This window comes from Achroia grisella, unplaced genomic scaffold (assembly GCF_030625045.1).
Source record: "Achroia grisella isolate CSIRO2021 unplaced genomic scaffold, CSIRO_AGI_Agris_v1 utg1360, whole genome shotgun sequence".
Taxonomy (NCBI): domain Eukaryota; kingdom Metazoa; phylum Arthropoda; class Insecta; order Lepidoptera; family Pyralidae; genus Achroia; species Achroia grisella.
In genome coordinates, this window is record NW_026712626.1 from 2,000,213 (window position 1) to 2,027,024 (window position 26,812).

Genomic DNA, 26,812 nt, shown 5'->3' on the forward strand with positions numbered 1-26,812 from the left:
CATAGATTATACCAAAGACTATATATACATATACATATATGGGAATACATTAGGGGAAGTATGAAAGTGGCACCGGTGTCAGAGAAGTTGAAGAGTAATCGTCTATCATGGTATGAACATGTAATGCGTAGGAACGAGGATAATATTTTAAGAAAGGTGTTACAAATGAATGTTGATGGTTATAAGGGCAGAGGAAGGCCGAAAAAGAGATGGATGGTAGATGGATGGTGGCTGTGTGAAAGATGATATGGTAAGAAAGGAAGTAAATAATGCGATGACTGCGAACTGGGATGAATGGAAGCGAAAAATTACGCCGACCCCAAATAAATGGGATAAGAAAGAAGCAGATGATGATACATATATGGGTCAAAAACACTAAACAGCATATAGGTTTATCAGCAAATAAATGTATAAATTTAGTTTATTTAAACAAATCACTGCCACACCTCATTTGTCAAGCTGAAACACAGGTAATAAAGCAGCAATCTTGATGGCAGAAATAGTCGTTACAGAGGTTTTTTTTTTTTAATTGAATATAATGGAATGGTGCACCTGCATGAGCAGTATACGCTGGCGGGGCACCAGGAGGATGATAGGATGAGTATAAGGTCAGGTCAGTTAACCCATCGTGACAAATACACCTGGAATTTATCAGGATAGTTTCTAGGGGGAACATCGTGGAGGTGGAACCTGACTATGCATTGCTAGCTATGAGGTTATTAGTCCACATTACTAACAATTTCTAACTTTTTCTTCTTTCTAACTTTTCCCCGTTATAAAAGTACCTATTTACACGATTTTGTACAAGTCTTGTTATAAATTTATCTGTTTTTATTTGCAGATTACCAGCCATGCAAGCCGGCGTTGGATGACGGGAAGGCGACATTCATGTTAGACCTTCAGGATCCACACAAATGTGGAGTCACCAGAGTTCTCAATAAGATCACAGTGAGTACCGAATCGTTTAGAATAATGTTGTCTCTAGACAATTCACACAGAGCCATCTTGTCCTAAGCTAAGCAGAGCTCATATTATGAGTAGGTACTAGACAACTGATATAAAATATACATAGAAAACACACATACAATTATACTCATAAATACAAATGTTTGCACCCAGCGACGAATCGAAACCGCGACCATCGGAAGTATGGTGGTGTACTAAACCGCTAGACTCCCGAGTCTGTCAAACGTGCTCCTTTACCAGCAAAAAAAAACATCTTGCAAATGTTTATCTACGCGTAATATTATTATCATCATCAATATTATTATTATTATTACTTTTATCTATTCTTTCTCTTCTTTTATAAATTTAAAAGAAAGTAATACTCACCCACACGGGCCTCAGCCAAGTGTGGGTGAGGTTGCGCTATGTGAAGATATTATTGAGGAAGTCAAGAATTTTCTTATGTTATGAAAATTATGCGACACGTATTTAGTATTATGGTTTTTTTAATAGATTATTATTATTATTAAAAGCACAGCAAATTACATATAAAATCTCAAAAAAGACCTCTTATTTCGCAGGGCAAACGCACATTCTACCACAAAATCGTGATAGAAGACGCCATCGGTGGTCGAGAGACGGTAACAGTCAGGTGTGTGGTGGCCAGCAAACTGCGCGCCATCTCCAGGAGAGCTGCTGAAGGGTTTCCCCTGGACTTTAATGAACCAGAGTAAGTATTTTCTTTATTTATTTCAGGCCACTAATGGCCCATATTATAAATCTTATATATAAAATTCTCGTGTCACAATGTTAGTTACCATACTCCGAAACGGTTTGACCGATTTTTATGATATTTTATTTGCATATTCACTAGATATGACAATCAGCTACTATCTATTTTTCAAACTCCTGATAAGGATCGTCCATCCCTAACATTTGTTTTTGGACATTTTTTTTCTAATGTTTTAAGGCATTAAAAAACACATACAACCAAATCTTCACCTCCCTACCATCAACCCCTATTTTTTAATAGCGATTTTAATTTATATTGCAAAACAACATTTGCGGGGTCCGCTATCTTATAGACATATATATATATGTAATAAAACTATAAATATAAATTGTCTGTGTGGTCACGGCACTGATGACAGTAATCTGTCACGGTAGCGCCAATAGACCACACCCTTCGGCATTTTGACATTCTAGAGGACTAAGATGTATCTTATTATCCTGTTATACTTATATTATTATATACCTCTTAACCTGCAATTTCTCTGTCTAATCGTACCCTACAACCCAAAATACATCTTACAAAACATGCTGCTTGGCGGCCTAAATAGGCGAAACTGATGTACGCTGATGACTTTTTACAGTATTCCTATGATTTAAATAAGTTTAAATTTAACTGAAATTAATACAGTATGTCGAAAGGGAATTTATATTTGGCCCATTATTTTACGCTTTGTAATTTATTTATTCATTTAAATAACTTTAATGCACGTCTTACATAAGTAAAGAGTACATATGGCGGACTTAACACCTAATGGCATTTTCTACCAATTAACCATTTATCTATAATATATAAATTTCTAGCAATATTTATTTATTTAAATAACTTTAATGCACATTATTTCAAAGTACATTGGCGGAGTTAACACCATGCAGCATTATATACCAGTCAACCATGGGTGGTGCAGAGTATAATTGTTGGCAGTGCAAATATAAATAAATTATATAATGGACAATACAAGAGCTACAGATATTCGTTTATACACATCGTGACAAACTTATAATTTAGACCAGAGGGTCTAAAAATATAAAGCTACAGAGTTCTATTTCTTGTTGCAGTGTACTAAACATCACAAGATACGAAGAAGGTCACGCTCCCGAGCCAGTTCTTGGTGCTATTGTGAAGGAGAATGGCAAACAGTAAGTTCTACATTCGTCTTCGTCGTGATTGTCATCATTTGAATTGTTTTTTTAAGTAAATTGATTGACAAAGAAGCTGTGTTAGCACACAAGTTTCTTGCTCATTCTTCTTGTGATGAGCACCGCCTTCTTGAACTAGGCTGGGGCCCTTGGGCACACAACAATTCGGGGCTCTTTTGGAAAGCTCATTAGGTATAAGAACATCGAAAAAAAATCTCATTAGGTATAATAACATAGGAATAGGCGAAGTAATCGGTATAATGGCGTAGTATATGCCTTGTGATAACATTACTGATTTGTGAAAAAAGTGTAGTGCCCGACAAAAATCTTTTGAGAATAAATGTGTGAGAAAAATTGTCAGTTCTTCGCAGGCCCCCTGAGAATGGAGGCCCTGAGCACAGGCCCCGTGTGCCCTTATGTTAAAGACGTATTGATGATGAGACTAGAGGTAGCAGATTAAATAAAATAACTATGACTAATCAAAAGTTCCTAAATTTAAGTTTATTGAAATAAAGGATTCCTTAATTTAACTTGAATATATTTAATAACTGAGAATTGATCTTTAAAATTTTCAGAGTTTCTGGCGAGATCTCGGTGAGTCCAGGAACTCCACTGTCGATGGAAATCTTCCTCGATGAGAAGTCAGCGCCGGTGTACGGGTTACTAGTCAGCTATATGCATGTTACAGACACCGGAAAGCAGCAAGAAACTATTATATTGAATGGGTGTGTATCTAGTAATATTAGTACAGTAATTTCCCCTATGACACGGCAGATTGGATCCGCGTTGTAGGAGTATTTCCTTATAACGCCTTTTTACGACCTTGTATAACGCGTTACGTATAAATTATTCTCGTTTAATCTTCCTGGCTAAATGGGAATTATAAGAATAAACTATATTAAGAACGAAATATATAAGTTTTATTAAAATCAGTACTACATTCTAAATAAAAAACTTATGGATATGAACTAAAAAAAAACTAATTAGAAACAAATCGTTATAAATTACACAGTACAGAAATATAATGTGTGAAATCCCAACGTTATATAGGGAAATCGAAATACATGTTAGCTGAAAATGCGTTATAAGGGGGTAAAGTACCTTATTATGGGAGGATTACTGTAGTATGTAGTGAACATTTTTTTTCTTACTTCTTTCTTTCTTACTGTCTTTCTTTATCTCTTTTTTTATGTTGGCAGTAATGTAATAATTTTTTTAAAAAGTTTAAATTTAAATTGTTGAATATTCAAATTGTAACCGATTAAAAAACACTACTACCTGCAGCTGTTCGGTGGATCCGTACCTCTTCGATAACTTCGTGACGTCTGATGGTGACCTGCTCGCAGCCAAGTTCAGGGCGTTCAAATTCCCGGATACCACATACGTGCAGTTCAAAGGAACCGTCAGCGTGTGTCTGGACAAATGCCAAGGAGTGAGTTTCATGTCCTCAATAAAGTTTTTAGCGCTCTATTTATTTATTTATGCTTTGAATGTGGTACAATGGTATATGTTGGCTTTAAAAATTTTTATATTTGGTCATCACTTAGATTCGGCTAACATTGTCAATTATAAGTCTAAATATTCTTACTAGTATTATAAATCCGAGTAACTCAGTCGGTCTGTCCCGCCATTAGGCCAAAACCACAGAACCGATTTAAAAGAAATTTGGTGACAGATAGTTTAGACCCTGAGAAAGGATGTAGGCTACTTTTGAATCCGAAAAAAATAGTTTTTGACATATAAAATCATTTTCAACCCCTTACAACCCGTAAGGGGTTGAAAATGTTTTAATATGTTGTTAACTAGCTGACCCGACAGACGTTTTGTTGATTTCCTTTTTAATAGTGGTCACCCAGTGGTCGAAATTCGACCATAAATTATTTAAGTTAAGGTTCTATTATCAAAGACTATATATTTCTATGCGTGTATGTCAAATACATGGTAGTGTTTGCAATGACCTTTTTAGTATTTTAATGTATTTTAAAAATATATACATTAGCTTTTTTTCGGACTACTCTAATACTGTTGGCCGCAACTGGCCTTGAGCCTACAGCTACACCGAACGATAAGGGACGAGTGCAGATAGCACTCCAAACCCGCGGAAGAACTTATGGAGCGGCTGAAGGCCAACTCCCGCCTGACGGATACGACTTTAGTCTGAGGGCACCGCTGGGAGTTCAAACCTCGGCTGAGGCCGTTGTAATTTCGATCCCCGTTTGAATTGGACGGGGGATCGATCGACGGGGCATTCTGCGCTCCTTCTATATATGAACCTTCGCACTGCAAAATTTCATAGTTTATGCAATTTTAGTAAAAAGGGGTACAAAGTTTTTGCTTTATGTTAATGTTTTACACATTTCAGGTACAATGTACGAATGGTGCCACTGGTTATGGCAGGAGACGTCGCTCTATCTCGTCTGATGGCATCCCCAATAAAGTGTACGAGGTGTCTCTCACCACCTTCATCAAGGTGGACTCCAACGGCGGAGAGGAGGAAGCTGGTCAGTTATGCAAATTGTATCTTTATTTTATATGGCATAGGGTGCAAACGAGCTTGCAAACTCCTGAACGTATGTGAAGATTTATTTTATTGATGGCCTCGGCGGTCTAGTGGTTTAGTACAACGCCTTACTTCCGTTGGTCGCGGGTTCGATTCGTCGCATGGTACAAACATTTGTATGTGTGAATTATAATAACTGTCCTTATTTTATTACGCAAGTTTCTGGGCACAGAAAGGGTAGCTTCTAAATCCCTGACACATATCACCCCGCCACTAACACAGAATAAAAACAAAACTAACATTAAATACCATTTGATTGCAGAAGACTTCCTCACCCACCTGAAGAACCTCAAAATCGCAAACCAGCTGCTTGGAGATCAGGATGGAACACCTGCTAGCATCTCCGAGTGGTCACAGGAGAAGAAGCTGCTATTACCCGACAAGCCATCATCCCCTGCACTTTCGAATGCTAGCATGTACAACGCATGTTGTATGTTATTATCGTTGAGTGTACTATTGATATTTTTTAAATAATTGACAATTATTCTTTCTAATGAAACGATCTCGTAACTTTGTATTGTACAGTCAACTTGGAATATACATAAATAGAGTCCTAACCTCGTCTAGTGGTTTAGCACGCCTCTTTACTTCCGATGGTCGTGCTCGTTTCCTCGCACGGTGCAAACATTTGTATTCATGAGTATGATTGTTTGTATCCATCTGCTTGTTTGCTATGTATATATTTCCAAAAAAATGTATGTAAGTATTATTATCAATTGTCTAATACCCATAACTCAACCTCTGCTTACTAGATGGCGCTGTCCAGTGGCTTAATTGTCCAGAGTGATTTTTTTATTTAACGCTCACTCAATTATCTTGCAGATACAATTATTTTTTTATCTCAAAATTTTCTTAAACTGAAATGTGGAGTACATTTCAGTTTACTCTCTACTAATATAATGTAGCTACGAGCTAAGAGTCCACCTAGTTAATGGTGTTATTTATTCCGAGTTGAATGTACAACGAAACTTGGAAATTTCACTCCTTTTCGAGTGGGATGACCGATTTTTCAAATTGGGATTGGGTGACGATAGAATGGGATTCACATAAAAAAAAACAGAGACAGTAAAAAATAAACCCTTAGGTACCTTTAATTATATAATAGAAACCTAAAATTTGTAAGTAAATACGACATTTTCCTATTTCAATTAATACAAAATAATTTAAATTCTAATTTGTTGAATTTTGACATAATATTTTTTTATGATAAATTAAACTAATTATAAATCATAAATACTATATTTATAATTAAGTTAATTGTGTTAAAACCCGACAAGCAATTTACAATGAAATAATACGGAAATAAAAACATTTTAATTATTTCATAGATTAGGTGAATCCCTTTCTTTTTTTTTAATACCGAGATAGATAAAATTATCTATAGTCTCTTTATCACAATTACCGACCATTTTCTTATTATTAGTTCATAAGGAAAAGTGATTTTATTAAAATAACCTTAATTTAAGTGACTAATATTAGTTTTAGAAGTTAACTACCTACCTACTGTGAACCTGACTAATATTTTTTTATATATCTACTTATTTACCTACATTCTGTGTTATATACATGTTTTACGACATAGATATTAACACACCAGAAGAAAGTTGACTTTTTGCCATAATAATAACAAACATATTAAATAGTCCCTCCATTGACTCCCGCCCTCAAAAAACATCAGTACGTTTATACCTCTTAAACCGTGGTTTTTCAAATTACATCTTGATAAAAGATCAACTAGTGTTTTGATTCGTATGCGAATTGGTCATGTTTGCAGCCCTGAACATTTAACAAAACTACGTATAAAAGTAAATAATATCTGTGAATGTGGAGAAGATGTGGGTGATCTAAATCATATTGTGTTTTCCTGCTCCTCTTACGATCGTTCTTCATTTATAGAGACACTAATCTCATTAGAAATTCCTTTTCCTTCATCCATTGTATGCCTATTAGCTCATCCTAATCCTATAATTTATAAATCTCTTGCGTCTTTTATTTCCCATAATAACATTAAACATTAAAATCCATGATCACTAATTCCGAGTATATTCAAAATTTAACCCGTACCTTTCCATTATCCCGTCTCGTTTCCTGTTTTTAGTGGCATAATAGGCAACACTAGCCTCTTGCAAACGAAAAAAAAAACATCAGTAGTTACTATATTTTTTGGTCAGAAGTGAAAAGTCAAAGGTACAACACCATACAGTCTTATCTTCTGCATATTCTTTTTTATAGATTTTATTGACGGAATGTTATAACTACGGATTTTAAGAGTTATAAGGTCTGTATATGAAAGATTTCTTGATCACATTATTACGTCTTTTTTATAAAAACTAATAAAATATCTAAACCAGAGATTATATATATTTGCATAAAATATAATCTACCTACAAAGTTTGGCAGTTGGTTTCGCGCCAAAATCCAATAAATAAAAATATCTCTGTCCAAACTATTTTTCCGATATAAGTCAGGAAACTATAGAATATGCCTACGTGTTTTGAAATCACTAGTCTTATCATAATAATGCATATAGTAGCCAGTGTACTTAATTTTTCTTGTTTCATAAACATACTTTTAATTATTGGCGCCATTTTTTACATAGCTAACTAAAATTATATACAGAGTACTTATCAGTTTTTTTTCATTGCAATCATTCACAGTATTACGTAGTAAGACTGAAAAATGTCTGTGGTAAATTTAAAAAAAAACATTGATTTGTTAAAGCACATTAGGATATTATTTAAAATATGTTTTCGTAATAAATTGAAATTTATTCCTAGAGACGAGATTGAACTAGATCTAAAATATATGTATTGAGTTATATTTATCATATATTTGTATAGATTCATATTTAACTCAGTACTTAATATATATACTAAAATGTTACCTATGTGGTTGCCTAACTTAGGTATTGAGTTTTACTTTCTATTAAATCAAATAACTTTTTATATAAGTTTGATATTATGTATTTGTGTAAATTAAAAAAAAAGTTGCATATTGTTAATTATATTCACTTGGAATAAGGCTAACATTATGCGGCCAGCCGTATGCTATAAACTTTATATGTTACTTATTCTCAACTGTACTTATAATTTCAACAAAGTATTCTTTATAACTCCAAAGTAAGTGACATACCTACGTAAAATAATTAAGAGGATTCTGGTCTGAATTTTAATAATGTGCTTATGCCAAGTAAACAAACTACTTTGTACTTAATAAAAATAATTTAATTATTACTGTTTGCTGATTGCGGAATAATATCTATTTAGAAGAATTTTTAATAAAATAATTGATTTCAAAATTAGTTAATTTACCATCTTAAATATACATATGTATACAACTTATCTAATAAAAAATATACCAAACTAATAATTACGTTGTTTTACTACATTACTGACTTTAAATTTGTCTATAATAGATCTTGTATCTGTGTAGGTAAAGGAGTTACCACCCCGTCTTAAGTAAAAGATCGTAACTTCAAATCTTACCGACTTTATAAACGTAATTGTAATAATTCATATTTCTGACTGACTCTCCAGTGAAATTATGTTTTTTCGGTATTGTATCAATATGTTAGCTCTTAGATTAATACAGTCTGTAGGATTCTAAAACAGCCAACAAAATATAAACATGTCAAGTGTTACATTAACTGTGAGGTCGGTTTTTGGACTTCTGAGCAACAGTCGTGACATTTTTATTTACTAACTAGCTTTACACGCGACTTCATTCGCATGGAATTTAACTTTATTTTTCTAAAATAAAAGTAGCTTAAGTTACTCCTTACTACATCAGCTACCTATCAAAAAAAAGTCTTGTCAAAATCGGTCCAGCCATTTCAGAAATTAGCCGGAAAAAACAGACAGACAGACAAAAATTCAGACACTCCTATTTTATTTATATGTATAGATAACCTACGTCCTCATTTAAGAAGGGTAATAAAACAATCGCATTTATAACATTGATTATATGTACTTCCGTTAATTAAAATGAAGTAGAAAAAAATCGTCAGCTCATATTAATATCATAGGACTAATTAATTATGAACACAATTTTTTGTATTGTACCGGAATCAAACCAGTGACCGTAGAGGTAGGTAAGGCACACCTATAATCATATAGGTGCAGAAAATAACAAACCAATCACATTTCAGTCTTTTAATAGAACCATATTAATAACTGCAAGAAAGGGTATACTATAAACTCTTGTAGTAAGCAAAATTGATCAAATCTCAACTCTATTGCTTTTACATACGGTAGCGATTCCATTTTGTTGCAAATTGCATTTATGGATGTTTGATTCGACTATAAGAGCTTATGGTCTAGACCCTGATCAATCTAATAATTTATATACAATTTTAATAAACAAGAAGTTAATAGATAACATACAGAAATTAAAATACAATATGTCTATTTGCAATTATATTTTTTTTATTTTCCATTTGATTAATGACAAAGGATATGACCCCAAACGGACCAATCGTCACAGAAAGAAGAGTCTACTCTCTTTAGAACATTATGTTTGGTCTACTCTGTGAATTAATTAGATCGCGCCTTTTGTGCTGAAATATAATTTAATCTTTCAACTGTTAGCTGTCAAAATGACATTAATGACGCATCTGTGAGAACAATTACAAAACCTTTCACAGATGAGGCTAGTGTCTGCGTCCAATAATTGGCTCCTTCGCAGATGAGAGGAGTGCTTTTCAATTGTGTACTAGCTACGTACTGTTTCTATATTTCATGTTCAATGAAACATACACCGTACGCTTAATTGATACCATAGTGTAAAAAAAATATGTTATCGATTGAGTATCATATTTCAATGGTAGGATTCGAGAAAGTGTGACCTTGTGTGACAAAAGGTCCTTATTTATATCACATTTCAAAATTTATAAAAAATAATTCAACAAATACAGTACAAATTTCAAAATATGTGACGTCACAATATCGCACACCTCCGCTCACAAATGTGACAAAGGCCTCTTTTCTTTTCTTTTTAGTCTCTGTCACATTTGTGAGAGATCACACATTACGAAATTCGTATGACGTATATAGGGGACCCTGCTAACAATGCTTATCTCAAAGTAGTTTGTGTACCAGGAGATCAGGTATAAAGTGGAGGTAACAACTATAGTCATATATACCGCAAAGATCTTGTTTTAACAACCCACACGTATTACAAGACAGATATACATAAACACCGTATACCAGGAGATCAGATATAAGATAGAGGTAACATTACTGTGCCCAAAACTATAAATATATATCAGATACCTTACACTTCACACCGGATCTCTTCATACATGTACTAGGATATCAGATAGTAAAGGTTAAGCCGTCATATCTTTGAAACCATTATTAATTTAATTCCTTAGCAGTAAAATGTACCAGAACGTAAGCATCCAATGAACATTTATAACTGATTTTATTTCACAAAAAGAAATTAATGTATATAACTTAATTATTAACATTTATAGAATAATATCATGACACTAAACAATCCCATAGCATCACAAGAAACATTTAATAATATTATAAGTACCTATACATATATGCAATGTTTTTGTCACTTTCCTGATTTAACTTCAGATGCCCAAATTCCACCAATTCGGGTTTTGCAAAGAAAAATCTCTCCAATAACATTGCTTCTTTAGCTTTTTTGGGCTACAAATGTAATATAATTTGTAGACTTTACTAATTATTTTTATTTAAATTATTCTTGAAAATTGATAATCACACACTGTAGGACTACGTATTACCCATTATATAATTGCTACAGACCCTAATAGGAAGTTTATCTTATAAAACTAATACAATTCAATATTTACAAAATATATTGCTTCAAATGGAAGAGAAAAGACTAGGTTACACAAATGGATAGAGATTTTTTAATTTCAATCGTATTTACGCTTTTATGTATTTTTGTCGTATAAATAATAAATAATTAATAAGAAAAGATTATACTTTTTTATGTTAATATCTATTTAGACAAAAGGTCAAATGAAGAGAACATAATAATACAATAGCTAGAAATGCAAAGTAATTATTGAAATTACAAAAATGTTTTTTTTTCTATAACAAATAGCTAGAATGTTCTAAAAGAGCGTAAATTAAACTTTTAATTCTTATTAATCAAAATAGTGATATATATTCATCACTGCGAAAAAAATGGATCTTTTCTAGTAAAAACTATATAATAATTGAAAATCATCTTCATCAGCTTTCTGTTTCACCAAATATTTATATGATTATATTATTTTTTCCCATATATGACTCATGAATTCGTGATTTTTAATGTTGGTCATTCTTTACAAAAACATCTAATTTTATCTAATTGGCACGACACAGTACACATTCTCCAATACAAATGGAAGGGTTTCTGTCTTCTAATTCTAATGCAAAGCTCATAATTATTTAGGAAATTTCATTTTATTATTTAATTAAAGATTTTTTGTCATTTTTTTTTCTAAATATCTAATAACATTTCGTTTCTATGACAGTTTGAAATATATCATATTATCAACTTTTGTGTGAATAATGATACCAATATAAGATAAAAAAATTGGATAAAATATTATTATAATATTTGTGTAACCTAAATATTTTAGACCAGGAATAATATAAAAACACAATTTTTCCTATACAATTAACAAATAGAATTATTTTTAAATAGCAATTACATGTATTACAATATCAAAGTATACGAAAATTCATAATACTCGTATTCACAAGCGTTATAACTTTTTTATGTCTTAAAAAATTAGTTTCGAGTATTTTTTTAAATCACCAATTGAAAAATTTGCTAGTTCTAACAATTTATTACTAAATAAGAGAGCATTATTTTATTACGAAACGCCCGACAAAAAATTTAGGCCAAAATATGAAATAAAATAAGAAATAACATCGTACGAAATAATACTACATAGCATATTTATATCAACCACTACAGTTCTCTACACATCGACATGAGTTTCATCAATTACAGCATATTCACAGTTACTTAGATATATAGAACACATGGACATAGACAATTCAATCTGTCACCTGTTTCTCTGACCCGCTCTGCCACCCCGAATCCATAGTGTTTGTGTCACTATAACAATGATGATGGTTTGTTTTTAAAATTTCATCCTTTTCCTCCCTAACGCCTTCGTATTGTGAATCTGGTCCTAAGCATTTCGAAGTTTCCGGATCGTTAGAATACATTTGATCCTGTGTTCTAACATCCTCGTCAGACAAAAGTGACTCTTCTGTGTTAGGAGATAAGGGCGAATGTGTAGGCGGAGGTGGCACGAAGAACTCAGGCTTGTTAGAATCAGAACTTGACTGCCTGGGGTGCTCTTTAGGCAAGTTCTTTGGACTTGACCTTGGCACGCGTAATGGACTCATGTGATTCCGCATCTTCGGACTCCCTTCAACCCTTATGCTAGAATTCAGATCGGACATCCTCCTATCTTCGATTCGTTCCAATCGGTCGCTTCTGGTTTCATTCATTCTATCACTAATGCGAGAATCGTTCATTCTCTCACTGATTCGAGAATCGTTCATTCTCTCACTGATTCGAGAATCGTTCATTCTCTCACTGATTCGAGAATCGTTCATTCTCTCACTGATTCGAGAATCGTTAATTCTATCACTGATTCTAGAATCATTCATGCGATCACTGACTCGAGAATCATTTATTCTATCACTAATGCGAGAATCATTCATTCTCTCCATTCGTGATTCGTTCAAACGATCTCTGGAATCATTCATTAGCTCCCGCAGTCTCGTCTCGTTCATTCTATCGCTGATCCGGGAATCGTTCATTCTTTCGAGTCTGGACTCATTCAACCTTTCAATTTTCGAATCGTTCAAACGATCTCTGGAATTATTCATTCGCTCACTCAGCCTCGTTTCATTCATTCTATCGCTTATTCTGGAATCGTTGATGCGTTCTATTCTCGAATCGTTCAGTCGATCTCTGGAATCATTCCGATCACTGACGCGACTCTCGTTTATACCATCACTGATTCTTGAATCATTCATTCTGTCACTCATTCTTATTGAGGTGTTGAGTTGTTCTAACAATTGTTGTTCGGCCATTCTGATAGTGCTAATTTCTTGTCGTTGATTTTTTGTGTGTTTGTCGTTTTGTCGCGGGCGACGTTTCGAACCCACTTGCGGTTGGGGGCGCTGCTGTCGCGTGAGTGTGAACGAACCCGTATCAGATTCAGATGTGGATTCTGGATGGTTCTCTATGGTACCAACTAATGCTGATACATTGGAATTCATGCAGCAGTCAGCCTGGAACCAAATAAAAACAATATGATAATACTACGTAGGATATATTGAGGTTTGTAATTTCAATACACAGAAAAAGAAAAATAATTGTTACTTAGTTTGTTGTTGGTTGTTTACTAGAGAATAAAAATTTTCAATATTAAAACTTAATGTAGATTTCAATATTGGAATTTTCAGACATGGACATTTCCAAACTGAATTATTAGGCCGTAACATATATAATATATACAACTAGCTGTTCCCGCGACTTCGTCCGCGTGGAATTTAACTTTATTTTTCTAAAATAAAAGTAGCCTAAGTAACTCCTTATTGCATCAGCTACCTGCCAAAAAACAAACAGACAGAAGCCAGACAAGAATTGTAAAAAATGTTATTTTGGTGTATTGTACCGTATTTATATTCATATCCATCATCATAGTAAAAAACGGTTATTTCAATATTACAATCAGACAGCCCAATTTTATTTATATGTATAGATTGAATAACTCAAAACTTTCAAATTTCAGAAATCAGACTTTAAAGACAAACCTTTAGGGTGCATTTTCTAAAGTTAGCAATTTTTAAGTTAAACTAGTAATGTACTAGGTATGTGTGTCATTCATTAAACTGTAATACAGCTTCCAAAGTAAGCTGCTTGACGGCTGAAATAGGTGAAGCTGAGGCACACAAGCAGACGACTTTATACAAAGTGTAAGTCGGCAAATTATAACATCATTATATTAATACGTGAAACAAAAACTTTACCTTGACAGAGACGTTGCAGCAACTGGATACGTCTGCGAAGTACACTTCGGATTCCGCATTCTGATTACCATTGCGGTCTTGCATCGAGGACCTGGAAATGATAATAATGTTTAAAACAAACTTTGCAAACATAGATCTTTAAACGGCACGCTCGCACGCACTAACGCATGCACACACGCACGCACTCACTCACGCATGCACACACGCACGCACGCACTCACGCATGCACGCACGCACGCACTCACTCACGCATGCACTCACGCACGCACTCACTCACGCATGCACTCACGCACTCACGCACTCACGCATGCACGCACGCACTCACCCACAATTATACGTTCGCTTACCTTATAGGAGAGTGTTTGTCATTCTGGAAGCCGAGGTTCTCCTTGCCTTGTTTAGGACACGAGTCAGTGCTTTGATCTGAAACTGTATAATTGATCATTTAGAATATTATATAGTTATTATATTATATTATATATGTTAACTAGCGTTGTTGAAAACTCTAACAAAAATGGGTATTAAAACCTCTTCAATAATTTATTTAATAATATTCAAATATACAACGCCGTGTTCTCTATATTACGATTGTCATTTGTTTTTATGTTCTTCAATATTTTTGTTCCATCGCTAATTTTATCGACATTTTAATAAATATATATAATTACGATTTAATTTACAATTTGGTGTTTTATAAATATTTACAACGATTACATCCACGCACGTTGTTGAGATTCTCACAGACGTAACATTGTAAAGGAATAAAATGTTTTTTATTCAAAGAGCTTTTGAATAATCACATATCACTCACTCACTTTGTATATAATTAAATTTACTACTGTATTTAAAAGAACAATAAAGAATATATAAAAAACAATATTAAAATTCTTACCTTTGCTTCCACTTTTTTGATGTAAACACTCAATTGTGACATTGTCATCTAGTCTACAGTCCCTGTGTAGATTGCCAACACTCATGCCTAAGGACCTCTGACAAGCCCTATACGGAACCAAATGACCTCTTAACGTGTTAAAACGCCCATCGGGACCCAAATGTCCCATTTCTTGCATACGAGCCATATCATTCACGTCTGTAGGATACATTTGAGCTAAATGACTCAATTCCGGATTCAAACGGCTCATTTCTGGATTCAAACGGCTTATTTCTGAATTCAACCGACTCATTTCTGTATTCAATCGACTGATTTCTGGATTCAACCGGCTCATCTCCATGTTTTGGGGTGCGTGGTGGACTATGTATGAGTTGCGAGCGCACGCATGAGGCTGTATTGGTAGGTTTGTATGGTCGTGTATGGGCATTGAGTTGCGGTGGACGTCTATATGGTGGTGATGGAGGAGCGTGGTCGCCGCTGGATCTTGATGCAAATGGTGTCTGCAAACAAAATAATAGATTTAATATTATACTGTAAACTGTAACAGAAATAATAACTTCTTTGATTTTTTACAAAATTGATTCGAATATCAAATTCAGAGATATTGAATGAATGAAATGAATGACTGATAGGATGAACTGGACGGTAGGGAAAAAAATTATAATGTAAAACTTGACGTTCATAATCGGCTAAAATGACCTACATGAATAAATGATTTTTTAATTTGATAACATTTTAATGTTGCCCAACCTTTTTAAAAATTACAGAATGATCACTCAACAGATGCGTAAATTATCATATAATTCAAATGAAAATATTATCAAAATAAATAAAAGTGAACTAAAATTATACAGAAAGAGAGCGCAAAAGAAGGTTTTTGAAACTTCTGAACACATATAAAAAAAATCTTTTGAGAGAAAAGTTTTGTTTCAAGAACGACACGAGAATGTTATATGTTAGAAGTTAAAAGTACTAGAACATCATGACGTACCTGCTACCACTTCTCCCTTGAGGACTGTACGGCGGCGGCGGACCCCAGACTCCAGTTTGAGCATCAAAACTTCCACTTGTCTCCCCAAACCCTTCCTGTCCGAACTGAGCGAAGCTGGCTTGACTCTGAGCAAATCCCGCCGGAGTTTGTGCGAAATTCCCCTGAGTTTGATTGAAAGACTGAGTTTGGTTGAAGGCCGATTGTGTTTGGTTGAAATTCGCCGGTTGGTTGCGGAACTGGCTGAAATTGTAGGAGCGATCTTCGTACGCCGGTTGAGGATTTGTGGTGGGTGTGGTATCGTTGTCACAGAAACCGTACGCACTATCGCCCGATTGAGGTACGGCACCCATACGGCAACGAGAACTGAAATATATATCTATATTAATATTATAATGATCAAACGATTTCGCACCACACACCATCGACAGGGAATTCATTCCCAAGTGGTCTCGGACAGTGCGGTTTCAGAGGAGCTTCCTCCAGCGTACACTTACATTGTGGAATGAACTACCTGCCGAGGTTTTGCTAGAGACTACAACATGGGAATTTTCAAGAAGGGTATATTCAGGTTCCTTAAGGGACTCTAACGCGCACGTGACATCCTTGGTGTTTCAGGCGTCCATATGCTACGGTAACCATTTACCATCAGATGGGCCGGAAGCTTATTTCGTTGGCAAACAAGCTTACGGCCCATCTTATGATAAATGGTCGTAGTACAAAAATAACCTTGTTGGTTTAGCGATTTTGTACACCGCGTTACTTCTGTTGAGGATTCGATTCCTCGCACTATACAAACATTAGTATTCATAAGTATGATTGTTTTTATTAGTCTTTAGTGTTTTGTATGTATTTACCAAAATCGATCAAGTATCGATGCATTTATATCAGATGTCTAATACCCATAACACAAGTTCAGCTTAACCTGAGTCTATCTGGCGCTGTATTAATTGTCCAAGGATATTAATCATATTATTAATAATATATATATATCATTATTATAAATAATATTATAATGAACATAGACTCTTTTTTTCCAAAAAAAAACAGACAAGTTCACAAGTAAACACTTGTTATTTGATTATTATATTTCTTTAAGACGATACTCACTTTTGACTGGTATTCCTCGGCCACGGAAACCAGCTCCAAGCAGACGTCTTCCTGCCGGTGCCAGGATTAGGAGAATACAGGTTGCCTATCCTACCTGTGAAACAAAAAAAACTAATGATTAAAGCTTTCAAAACATAGCAGGTGTACCTACATCTCCTTCTCTATCTTTGGCTGTAACCTATTATTGAAACCTTGAGGATTTCAGGGATGTTTGAATGATTAAAAATGAATTTTTATATATTATACATTACACAATACATTATATAAACTAGAATAAATAAAATAAAAAGATAAATATGTATACATATATAAACTTCAACTGAGAGCTAACTGGTGAACTGATGAGCTAACTGACCTGACCTCATGCTCATCTTATCATCCTCCACTGGTGCCCCGCCAGCGTAAACCGTTAGCGCAGGCGGGTGCACCATTCCATTATCATCCATAAAAAAGATATTTAGACTTATAATTAACAATGTTAGCTGTTGCATATCAGTAATAATAAAAGTGAGAAACAATTTTAAAGTCAACCTACCCACATTGAAGACAACGTAAATAAACAAAACAGCGACTCAAATGACAGTCATTAAAACTATTATATTATTGTAAACATCACGAACCTGGTGCCCAGAACCTGTGCTGCAAGCTGATGTCCCAAGCCGGCTGTGTGGGATGGCACTGTGCACAACAACCGCAGTTAGTCTGAAAGTTAATAACAAACAATATTTTTTTCTCTCCACCATCAGTCTTCAGTTATAATCAGATTTATTGATATCTACTTTAATATTTCGTCTATTGACTTGAAACTCTATTATTGTATACTAGCTGTGCCCGCAGTTTGACCCGCGTGTAATTTATAGCCTATATATTATTATGATGTAAAAACTATATTACTGTAAAGTTTCATCAAACAAACAGTTCCGTTTTTGCATGAAACTCCATCCATACACACAAACTTTCGCGTTTATAAGATTAATAAAATAAAGAGTACTTATATTTTGGCCAGACGTTCACTCTCGCATCGCACCCGCGACCATTAGAAGTGAACCGGTGTGGTAAACCGCTAGGCCATCGAGGCCGAACTCTTAAACTCCAAATAGATTTAAAAAAATCTCTCAATATTTTTTGCGAACTACTCTAATGCTGTTGGCTGCATCCGGACCGGATGTTAAGAGGCGAGTGAAGATGGCACTACAAACCAAAGGAAGGACTCATGGAGCGGCTGAAGAGACCAACGATACGATGATACGACTTTAGTCTGAGGGCACTACTAGAGGTTCGACCCTCGGCTCAGTCCGTAATTTCGATTCCCGTTTGAATTGGACGGGGCATCAGAAAGCCTTATTAACAAATTAAATTCTTGCCTGTTATTCTGATTTCAAATTCTTTCAATTACTGAAAGTTACGTTATTATCAAAAAAATTACAAAAAATACATCTGAGGCGTATATCGCTAGTTGGGTATAAAAAGGAGTAAATAAAAAAAACAGTTGTTACCTGCACCGGGCGTCCGGATGGTTGAGCGTTCTGTCCCGCTGGTGGACGGTACAATGATCTGCATCTCAGTTCCAACTGCTCCCAATACATCTTCTTACGTTCATGACTGCAACATAAATATAGCTTTTACCCGCTGCTTCGCTTGCATTGAATCCATTAAGTAACTTCTACTTCTACTGGTTGCTAGATGGCGCTGATTTATAACTTCAATATAGACCCCTAGATGGCGCTGAAGTAGTAAAATGTTGATATTTTATTTTTTGTTTTTTAATAAAAATTATGTTTATTCTAATCTTCCAAGAACATGTGTACAAAATTTTATGATGATCGGTTGATTTTATGATGATTATTCGGTTTTTGGTTGGATTGGGGGAAATGAGATTGTTAGTAATGTGGACTGATGATCTTATTGCTCGCTATGTACCATGTCAGGTTGACCTGCACGCGGTACTCCCTGGAAACCATCGTGATAAATTATTGATGAATTTGTCACGATGAGCTAACTAACCTGACCTCATGCTCATCTTGTCATCCTCCACTGGTGCCCTGCAAGCGTAAACCGTGAGTGCAGGCGTGTGCATCATTCTATTATCATCCATAAATGTATATTTATTTATAGCTTTCATGTATTTATGAGCATCATCAGGCATTGAATAGAGCTCGAGTTAGCTTGGAAGCCCAGTGTTGACTGTTCAGCAACCAAACTGAGATTTATCTTTGAATGACTACTACCCGTGATTCGTCTACTTTTTAAAATAAAAGATGTACTATCTCCGTCCTCGTAATACTATCTATCTTCACACCAAATTTCGTTAACATCTGTTCAGCCGTTTATTTGTGAAAATATAACAAAGAGACAGACCGACCCTGGATATAATATTAGTATAGATGTATAGACATACACGACCTCATTATCTGGCCTTTATTAGAAAAACTATCACACTCTGCTGTCATAGCAACGGATATTGTCTAGGTAACAAGAAAACCAACATAATAAAATCAAACTGGAAAGCATTGAAATTGCGACTCTAAATAAACAAAGATAAGGACTATCAAATTTTGTTATAATCTAAATAGTTTTGTAGAATATACTCTAGCCTCATTTCCCCGCAGTGAATTGACGTATACATTCTCTAATGTTTTGTAATCGGGCGTTACTTAGGTAGTACTAAATATTTTTTATATGAACCTGTGTATCATCTTTTTTTGAACGTAGGATTTTTGTTCAAAAGTTGAAAAAAAAAACGTTTTTATTAATATGTTATATTCTTTCACAAAAACCAGATAGAAAAATAACACAATTATAAAAACTGAATCTATGTTGCTTGTAAAACCGAAAAGTTTGCACAGTTTCATACGAAAATTGTTTACTTTAAATTGATTGCTTGCAATTGCTGATAAAACCTTCATACTAATAAAAATTCATGTTATACAGATTCATAGAAAAAATATTTTGTTCCTAATAACGTATAGATTCAATTTAGACATCGTAGTCGTAAGAATAGTGCCAACTTAAAAACTATTTGTTTAGTGTTAGCCGATTTGACTTTCAGTGTCTTGGCGTTTTTTGTAGTGTTTATTTTTTATATTTTGATGATATACACAAGCAATCATGTCCCAATCGCAGTCACATGCACACAGAAGCAGCATCAGCCAGCATTCCAGATCTGTGAGTCACTTTATTAATGACGCTGATGAATTAACTGATGTAGAATTAATACGACAAGTCAACGATTTGAAACACCAAGTCAAAATATTGACATTGGAGAATGAAATATTCGAAAGGACTATTATAAGGCTGGAACCAGCGTTGATGCATGGAATCCAACAGGCTTTAGACTACGCCAACAAACTGCAGAGTAATTCTTCATTAACCGTTGGGAGTTTCGTCAAGTCGCAGACTTCTAGGATCGGAGTGTTGGAATCGCTTATGAGTCCATCGAGAATGCTAACGAGTCCATCGAGGGTTTCTACGAGACGTGTCGATTCTTCGGGAAAATTAGGCGGCACTGTCATATTCGGAACGGGTCCAAGAATCAACGTGTTAGAACGATCCGAACTCGTGTCAGCCGAAATGGAGATTCTTATAAGCAATTTAGAAAGAGCAAGATATAAGGCCTCTAAACAACATGCGCTGTTGAAAGCGCAGCTAGAAGAAATAGGTGTGAGAGTGAACGATATAGAAAAGGCTAGTGGGTCTTTTAATGCGCAAGTTTTAATTGAAGGTTGGGACAAAATAGCGCAAAGGATTCCAGCTGAAATATGGATAAGGTTTATGACGGAGTGGATGAAAATAGCTGACAGTCAAATAGGCAAATTGAGACTTAGGACCAGTACATTGAATACACAATTCAGCAAATTGAAAGGACAGATAAAAATAAAAGCGGAATTGAGCGAGAGTCTCCGCGCGATTGACTTTGATAAACTTAAAATCGAGAACAACGAATGCATAGAGATTATCGAGAAGAAATTACAACAGTTGGGTGAATTAAAAAAGATGACTGGAGATGCAAATTTGAATTTGGCCATTCATAAGAAAGCAATGATGGAGCAAAATACGTATTTGACAAATATTATGAATAGTATTAAAACTAAAGAGAAATTGACTGCTGAATTGGATAAAGAAAGAGATAGAATACAGGTACAAGCTGACATTTTGGATCAGAAACTTGAAGAAGTGAAGAAAATAAGACAAGCGTATGAAGTACCAGATATAATGGATTACGTCTGTGTGAAGTCTGAAGTGACAGACTTGAAACATGGTATAAAACTTTTGGAAAATAGACTTCATATACAGCAAATAGCTTTGTCGTCGCTTAACAAAAAATTGCATTTAATGTACGTGAAAACTTAACTGTATTATCTATGATTTTTAACATTATCTAGTTAATTATTACTGCAAATTTGTTGTTCAATGCTTGTTATATTGTATACTTAATGAATAAAGTTTGTCTGTCTGTTCATTAGTAGTATTTTCATCTAGTGTATTTTAGTATAGATCTAATACCACAGACTTTGTACAAAGTCGTCTGCCTGTTCTCTTTAGCGAAGCAATTTGATTTGTAAGATTTTAAGAATCGAACCTGCGATCATCGGAGGTAAAGCGGTGTGCTACACTACTGGACCTCCGAGGCTGTCCGTATTTAGCAGTGAAACTACAGGATAAGCAAAACTTTGTCCTCAAAAATGGTGATATTTGAGAGGTTCTAAGAGAAGAGTTTTTGTTGAATGTAACTGCTACGGCAAGCTGATGGTAAGTGGTAACCGTCGCCTATATACGTGAAGCACCACCACGGATATCGCGTCATCGAGTGACAACTAGTCTCATACTTTCTACCCCTGTATACCTATAGTATATTCAGCATGATTGAGAGAGTGATTTATAGATTGATGGATTGGGGTTCTGATTTATTTATTTACTCACTTAAGCAGCAAATAAAGTGATTGATTGATTGACTCACCTAAGTAGCTGATATGCCAGCATACAACTGAAGATGCAGACCAACACAGCGGTGACTGACAAGGCAAACACTCCTCTCAAGCACCAGTAGAGGGCTCCGTGTACAACACCACAATCTTTCACGCCTTCAAACACGCACCGAACTCCTGAAGGAAAGAATATAATATCTGTAAAGTATATGGAATTGTTTTTCTTTTAAATTAATTAATTGGATATGATGGTTTGTGTGAAAGATGATATTTATAAAAGGAGATGAATGGATAGATTAAAAAAAAGATGGATGGATTGTGTAAAGATGACATTTATAAAAGGAGATGGATGGCTTGATTAAAAAAAAGATGGATGGATTGTGTTAAAGATGACATTTATAAAAGGAGATGGATGGCTTGATTAAAAAAAAGATGGATGGATTGTGTTAAAGATGACATTTATAAAAGGAGATGGATGGCTTGATTAAAAAAAAGATGGATGGATTGTGTTAAAGATGACATTTATAAAAGGAGATGGATGGCTTGATTAAAAAAAAGATGGATGGATTGTGTTAAAGATTACATTTATAAAAGGAGATGGATGGCTTGATTAAAAAAAGATGGATGGATTGTGTTAAAGATGACATTTATAAAAGGAAAACTGCGATGAAAAATTCCTTGTGAATTTGCTATGATGGGCTAACTGGCCTGACCTTATATTCATCCTAACATCCTCCACTGGAGCCTCACCAGCGTAAACCGTTAGTACAGGCGGGTGCACCATTCTATTATCTTCAATAAAAAAATGTTGAATATTGAATTATTATGTTGACAGTGTTCAGAAACCTATGTAGCCGCTTAAGCTTAGACATAGAATCCAGATTCTTACCATCATCATCACCCCCATGCTGACCATCAGCTGGCGCGGAGAAACAAGTGCATGTTCGAGTTAACTTCGTGTATTCACATAACTTTAAAGTTTGAAGCCTGTAACAAATTTATAATAATTACTCTATTATTATTATTAATTAGTAATTATAAATTTCGTTGAGATAAAGCCAATAGATCTTTAAGGACATTAAATTCTATATTATTACACTGACGGCCTCGATGGTCTAGCGGTTTAGCACACAGCTTTATTTCCGATGGTCGCGGATTCGATTCTTCGAACGATACAAACATTTGTATTCATGATTATGATTGTTTGTATCAGTCTGGTTGTTTTCTATGTGTATTATGTATGTATTTACGAAAAATATATAATTTAGTATTTATATCATATGTTTAGTTCCCATAACACAAACTCTGCTTACCGTGAGTCGGTAGACGATAGACGACGCTGTACTAATTGTCCAGGGTTATTTATTTATTTATTTATAAACACATTTGAATAGTGATGGACATTCTTTCCTGCGTGATAGCCTATTCCTACGTGAAAGAGCGTACATATAATGGCAGCTAATTTTACTCTTAACAAATAAAAAAATCTTATTTCTCACATAGGGACCGGAATTTTTTTTATTGTTAAATACGTATATTATTTTTTTAATATATTTTCAGTTAGACATTTGAGGTAGACATTATACCCGGTCCCAACGTGTAAAACTTTCGTTGCAGAGTGACCCACCAGTGGGCAAGCGATCTTTCAAGTGTTAAGTACACAAAAAATATATCCCAATTGAGCATTACCTATATTTAAAAGTCAGTAGATATATATACGTACTTATTCATGTGAATAACAGTGGTGGTAATTGTCACCAGCACGCAGGTGAGTGCGCACACGAGACAGCAAGCTCCCACCACTTTGATCTGAAACATAAATATATAAACATTTACACTTGTAATATTTCTGCCAACACTCGACACCCTTCCAAGTAATATTTCTGTCGATTAGTTTACGTCTCTACATAATATAGATTTAAAGTCAGTGTAAAGTCAGGTCAAGCTGAAGAGATAACGCCACCACACATCCTAAGAGGAGGAGGAGAGGAAACCATCGCTCCTAAGAATATCCTTCAATTCTTGTCTCTGACTGGACTATGTAGATCGCAGCACTGCAGGTCTAAAGCACCTGCCAGATTTCCTCAATAAAATCGAAATTCGACCATAAAATATTTATATTAAGGGTCTATTTTCAATTACTTCTATGTATGACAATGTATGTATATGTATTTTTTTTTTATTCTTACATTTATTTAGGGACTTTTATGATAATATGATAATGCCAGTCCCATCGTATCTTATTACTAATCTTATCTTCTACTGTACAATGAAAATAAAAATTTTGCTGGCGATGATACAGGATCAGATTATTGTATCATATAGATGTTGTATCATATAAATATTTTGATGATAAACAGACATACTTTTCTTACCATATAGCTGTATCTGTTTCTTCGTCTCGCCAAGCTCATGATGCAGACCCCAGTTAACACCAACTGTAACAAATGAACTCATAAACAAGGTTTTTCAAGAAGGGATATAAAGGTGTCTGAAGGGCCCGCAACGCGCACGTGACACCCCTGGTGTTTCAGGCGTAGATACACTTCCTTGTATTCTCTCTTTGATGGGGCAATAGACCCGTCTTTGCGGGTGAAAATCACCAAACAGGGACAACAAAAATATTTTTTTTTAAAGCAGCCAAAATTTAAAATTTAGTATTTGGAAACCTTTTTGGAAAAGTATGAAGGTAAGGGTGCAGTGGTTATATTGAGGTTTAATTATTATTAAATCGCTATATATTTTTATTACCATAGCAGCAGGTACAGCTGCCGGCACCGTCTCCAAGTGTTGAGGAGAAGCTGTGAAGAACCTCAGCACTATATGCTGTGCAGCCAGCAGACCACCCAACGCGGCCGCTAGCGCTCCACAGCCCACGCACCACCACGCGTACTTGTGGCGACGGCATGACGTCACGTTGTTGAAACCCACTGAAGCTGTAATAGACGATTTTTCTTTTATTTTTTATTAGGCCAATAAAGGGTACAGTTGTACAAAAATGCTGCGGTGGTCTGGTGGAGTCACGAGACTAGATAGGGTGCAAAATGAATACATCCGCGGTAATTTCAAAGTGGCCCCAATAACGGAGAAACTTACGGAAAGGCGTCTCAGTTGGTATGGCCATGTGATGCGTAGTGACGAGGATTACGTGGTCAAAAAAGCCTTAAGACTACCCGAACGCAAAAAAGGCAGAGGACGTCCTCCAGCCACCTGGTGGATCAGTATGAGCGAGGTTGTCACTGCGGAAAAATTGCCCGACCCGACAACCCAGGACAGATTGTCCTGGCGCCGAAAAATTAGGAGAGCCGACCCCGCATAAAGTGGGACAGAGCTAAGAAGAAGAAGAAGATTAGGGACTTTTGTCCGTTTTCGTATGCTAGTCCTTATCGTACATCATATCTTAATCCTTACTAATATTATGAAAGTAACTCTATCTATCTGTCTCGCTTTCGCGCCAAAACTTGTGAAGCGACTTAAATGAAATTTGGTACATAGTCTAGACCCTGAGAAAGGAAGACTTCTTTTAATGCGAAAAAAGCGTTGAAAGAGGAGATGAAAAGCTGTATGGAAGTATCGTCGTATCTTATTATCTAGGTTGTTGATCAAATATAAATGTAGTATGTGTCGCAATTTTTGGGTCGTGACACCCAAAAATTCTGATGATTCTGAAATCCTGAGGATCCTGATCGAACCGCGATTTGGCGGTTTCAGAGGAGCTTCCGCGTACACTTGTATTGTGGAATAAACTGCCGAGGATTTTCTCAAGACTGGCATGGGGTTTACAAGAAGGATATATTATGTTTTCTTAAGGGTCGGCAACGTGCACCTGTCAATCCTGGTGTCGTACTCCAGGCGTACACAGGCTACGGTAACCGTTTACCATCAGATGGGCCGTAAGCTTGTAGTTTTCCACCACAGTTTAAAAATATATCTCTATAATACAACTATTATAGAACGCAAGTGCCGCTAGATGGCACTGTACAAAGCCCAGCCGACGAACAGTGACATTGTCTCATTTTACATCTAGGAGCGGTCAAGGCAACATCTGCCTGGGCTCAGAGATTTTAGTTTTAGAATAGCATTAACAATTTTCAAAAGTCAATCACATTATATGTATGTTGAGTTGTCTATGTTTTACATTACATTGAAAATAGAATGGAATAGAAAATCCTTAATCAAATAAACTTAATTTCAGCAGTTTTGTATGTAACTTTTAACGGTTAATATAAATAATTTGATTGCAATAATTTAATAATTTGCATCAATGAAACCATCGGTAAATATATTGTTACAAGAAATTAGCTACTTGCACAGATATACAGAAGAGAAAGTTTTAAGTTTGTAATATTATATTATCTGTGGTTCTAAGTTATATCAAATGAAGACAAAACCTCTAAAATGTCTGTATATAAAATTATAAAAACTGTTGCATAATTTCAT

The 26,812-nt window shown here is 35.0% G+C and overlaps 3 protein-coding genes across 3 annotated transcripts in view; 2 read left to right on the top strand and 1 right to left on the bottom strand.

Annotated features, from left to right (window-relative positions):
* LOC131855363 (uncharacterized) overlaps positions 1–6,131 on the top strand; it is a 79,251-nt gene extending 73,120 nt beyond the window's left edge. The window contains exons 4-10 of the mRNA XM_059206620.1: positions 842–948; positions 1,527–1,675; positions 2,794–2,874; positions 3,450–3,599; positions 4,159–4,306; positions 5,237–5,375; positions 5,697–6,131. Coding sequence (XP_059062603.1) covers positions 842–948; positions 1,527–1,675; positions 2,794–2,874; positions 3,450–3,599; positions 4,159–4,306; positions 5,237–5,375; positions 5,697–5,908 — 986 coding nt within the window. The 3' untranslated portion in view covers positions 5,909–6,131. The remainder of the gene's footprint in view (positions 1–841; positions 949–1,526; positions 1,676–2,793; positions 2,875–3,449; positions 3,600–4,158; positions 4,307–5,236; positions 5,376–5,696) is intronic.
* Positions 6,132–11,498: 5,367 nt separating this feature from the next.
* The window catches only part of LOC131855370 (uncharacterized), a 35,912-nt gene continuing 20,598 nt past the window's right edge, over positions 11,499–26,812 (bottom strand). The window contains exons 4-16 of the mRNA XM_059206629.1: positions 25,124–25,308; positions 24,739–24,810; positions 24,096–24,181; positions 23,262–23,359; positions 22,405–22,549; positions 18,944–19,049; positions 18,068–18,149; positions 17,448–17,541; positions 16,341–16,703; positions 15,350–15,849; positions 14,805–14,886; positions 14,458–14,548; positions 11,499–13,716 (exon numbers count right to left, since the gene is read on the bottom strand). Of these exons, the coding sequence (XP_059062612.1) occupies positions 12,463–13,716; positions 14,458–14,548; positions 14,805–14,886; positions 15,350–15,849; positions 16,341–16,703; positions 17,448–17,541; positions 18,068–18,149; positions 18,944–19,049; positions 22,405–22,549; positions 23,262–23,359; positions 24,096–24,181; positions 24,739–24,810; positions 25,124–25,308 (3,158 nt within the window). The 3' untranslated portion in view covers positions 11,499–12,462. The remainder of the gene's footprint in view (positions 13,717–14,457; positions 14,549–14,804; positions 14,887–15,349; positions 15,850–16,340; positions 16,704–17,447; positions 17,542–18,067; positions 18,150–18,943; positions 19,050–22,404; positions 22,550–23,261; positions 23,360–24,095; positions 24,182–24,738; positions 24,811–25,123; positions 25,309–26,812) is intronic.
* On the top strand, positions 20,502–21,878 carry LOC131855361 (uncharacterized). Its single transcript, XM_059206619.1, has one exon. It carries the CDS (start codon positions 20,556–20,558, stop codon positions 21,795–21,797), a length of 1,242 nt encoding a protein of 413 aa, XP_059062602.1. The 5' UTR covers positions 20,502–20,555; the 3' UTR covers positions 21,798–21,878.

Bases quoted from the DNA above. Each gene is read 5' to 3' on its own strand.
- LOC131855361 (XM_059206619.1), top strand. From the start codon at position 20,556: ATGTCCCAATCGCAGTCACATGCACACAGAAGCAGCATCAGCCAGCAT.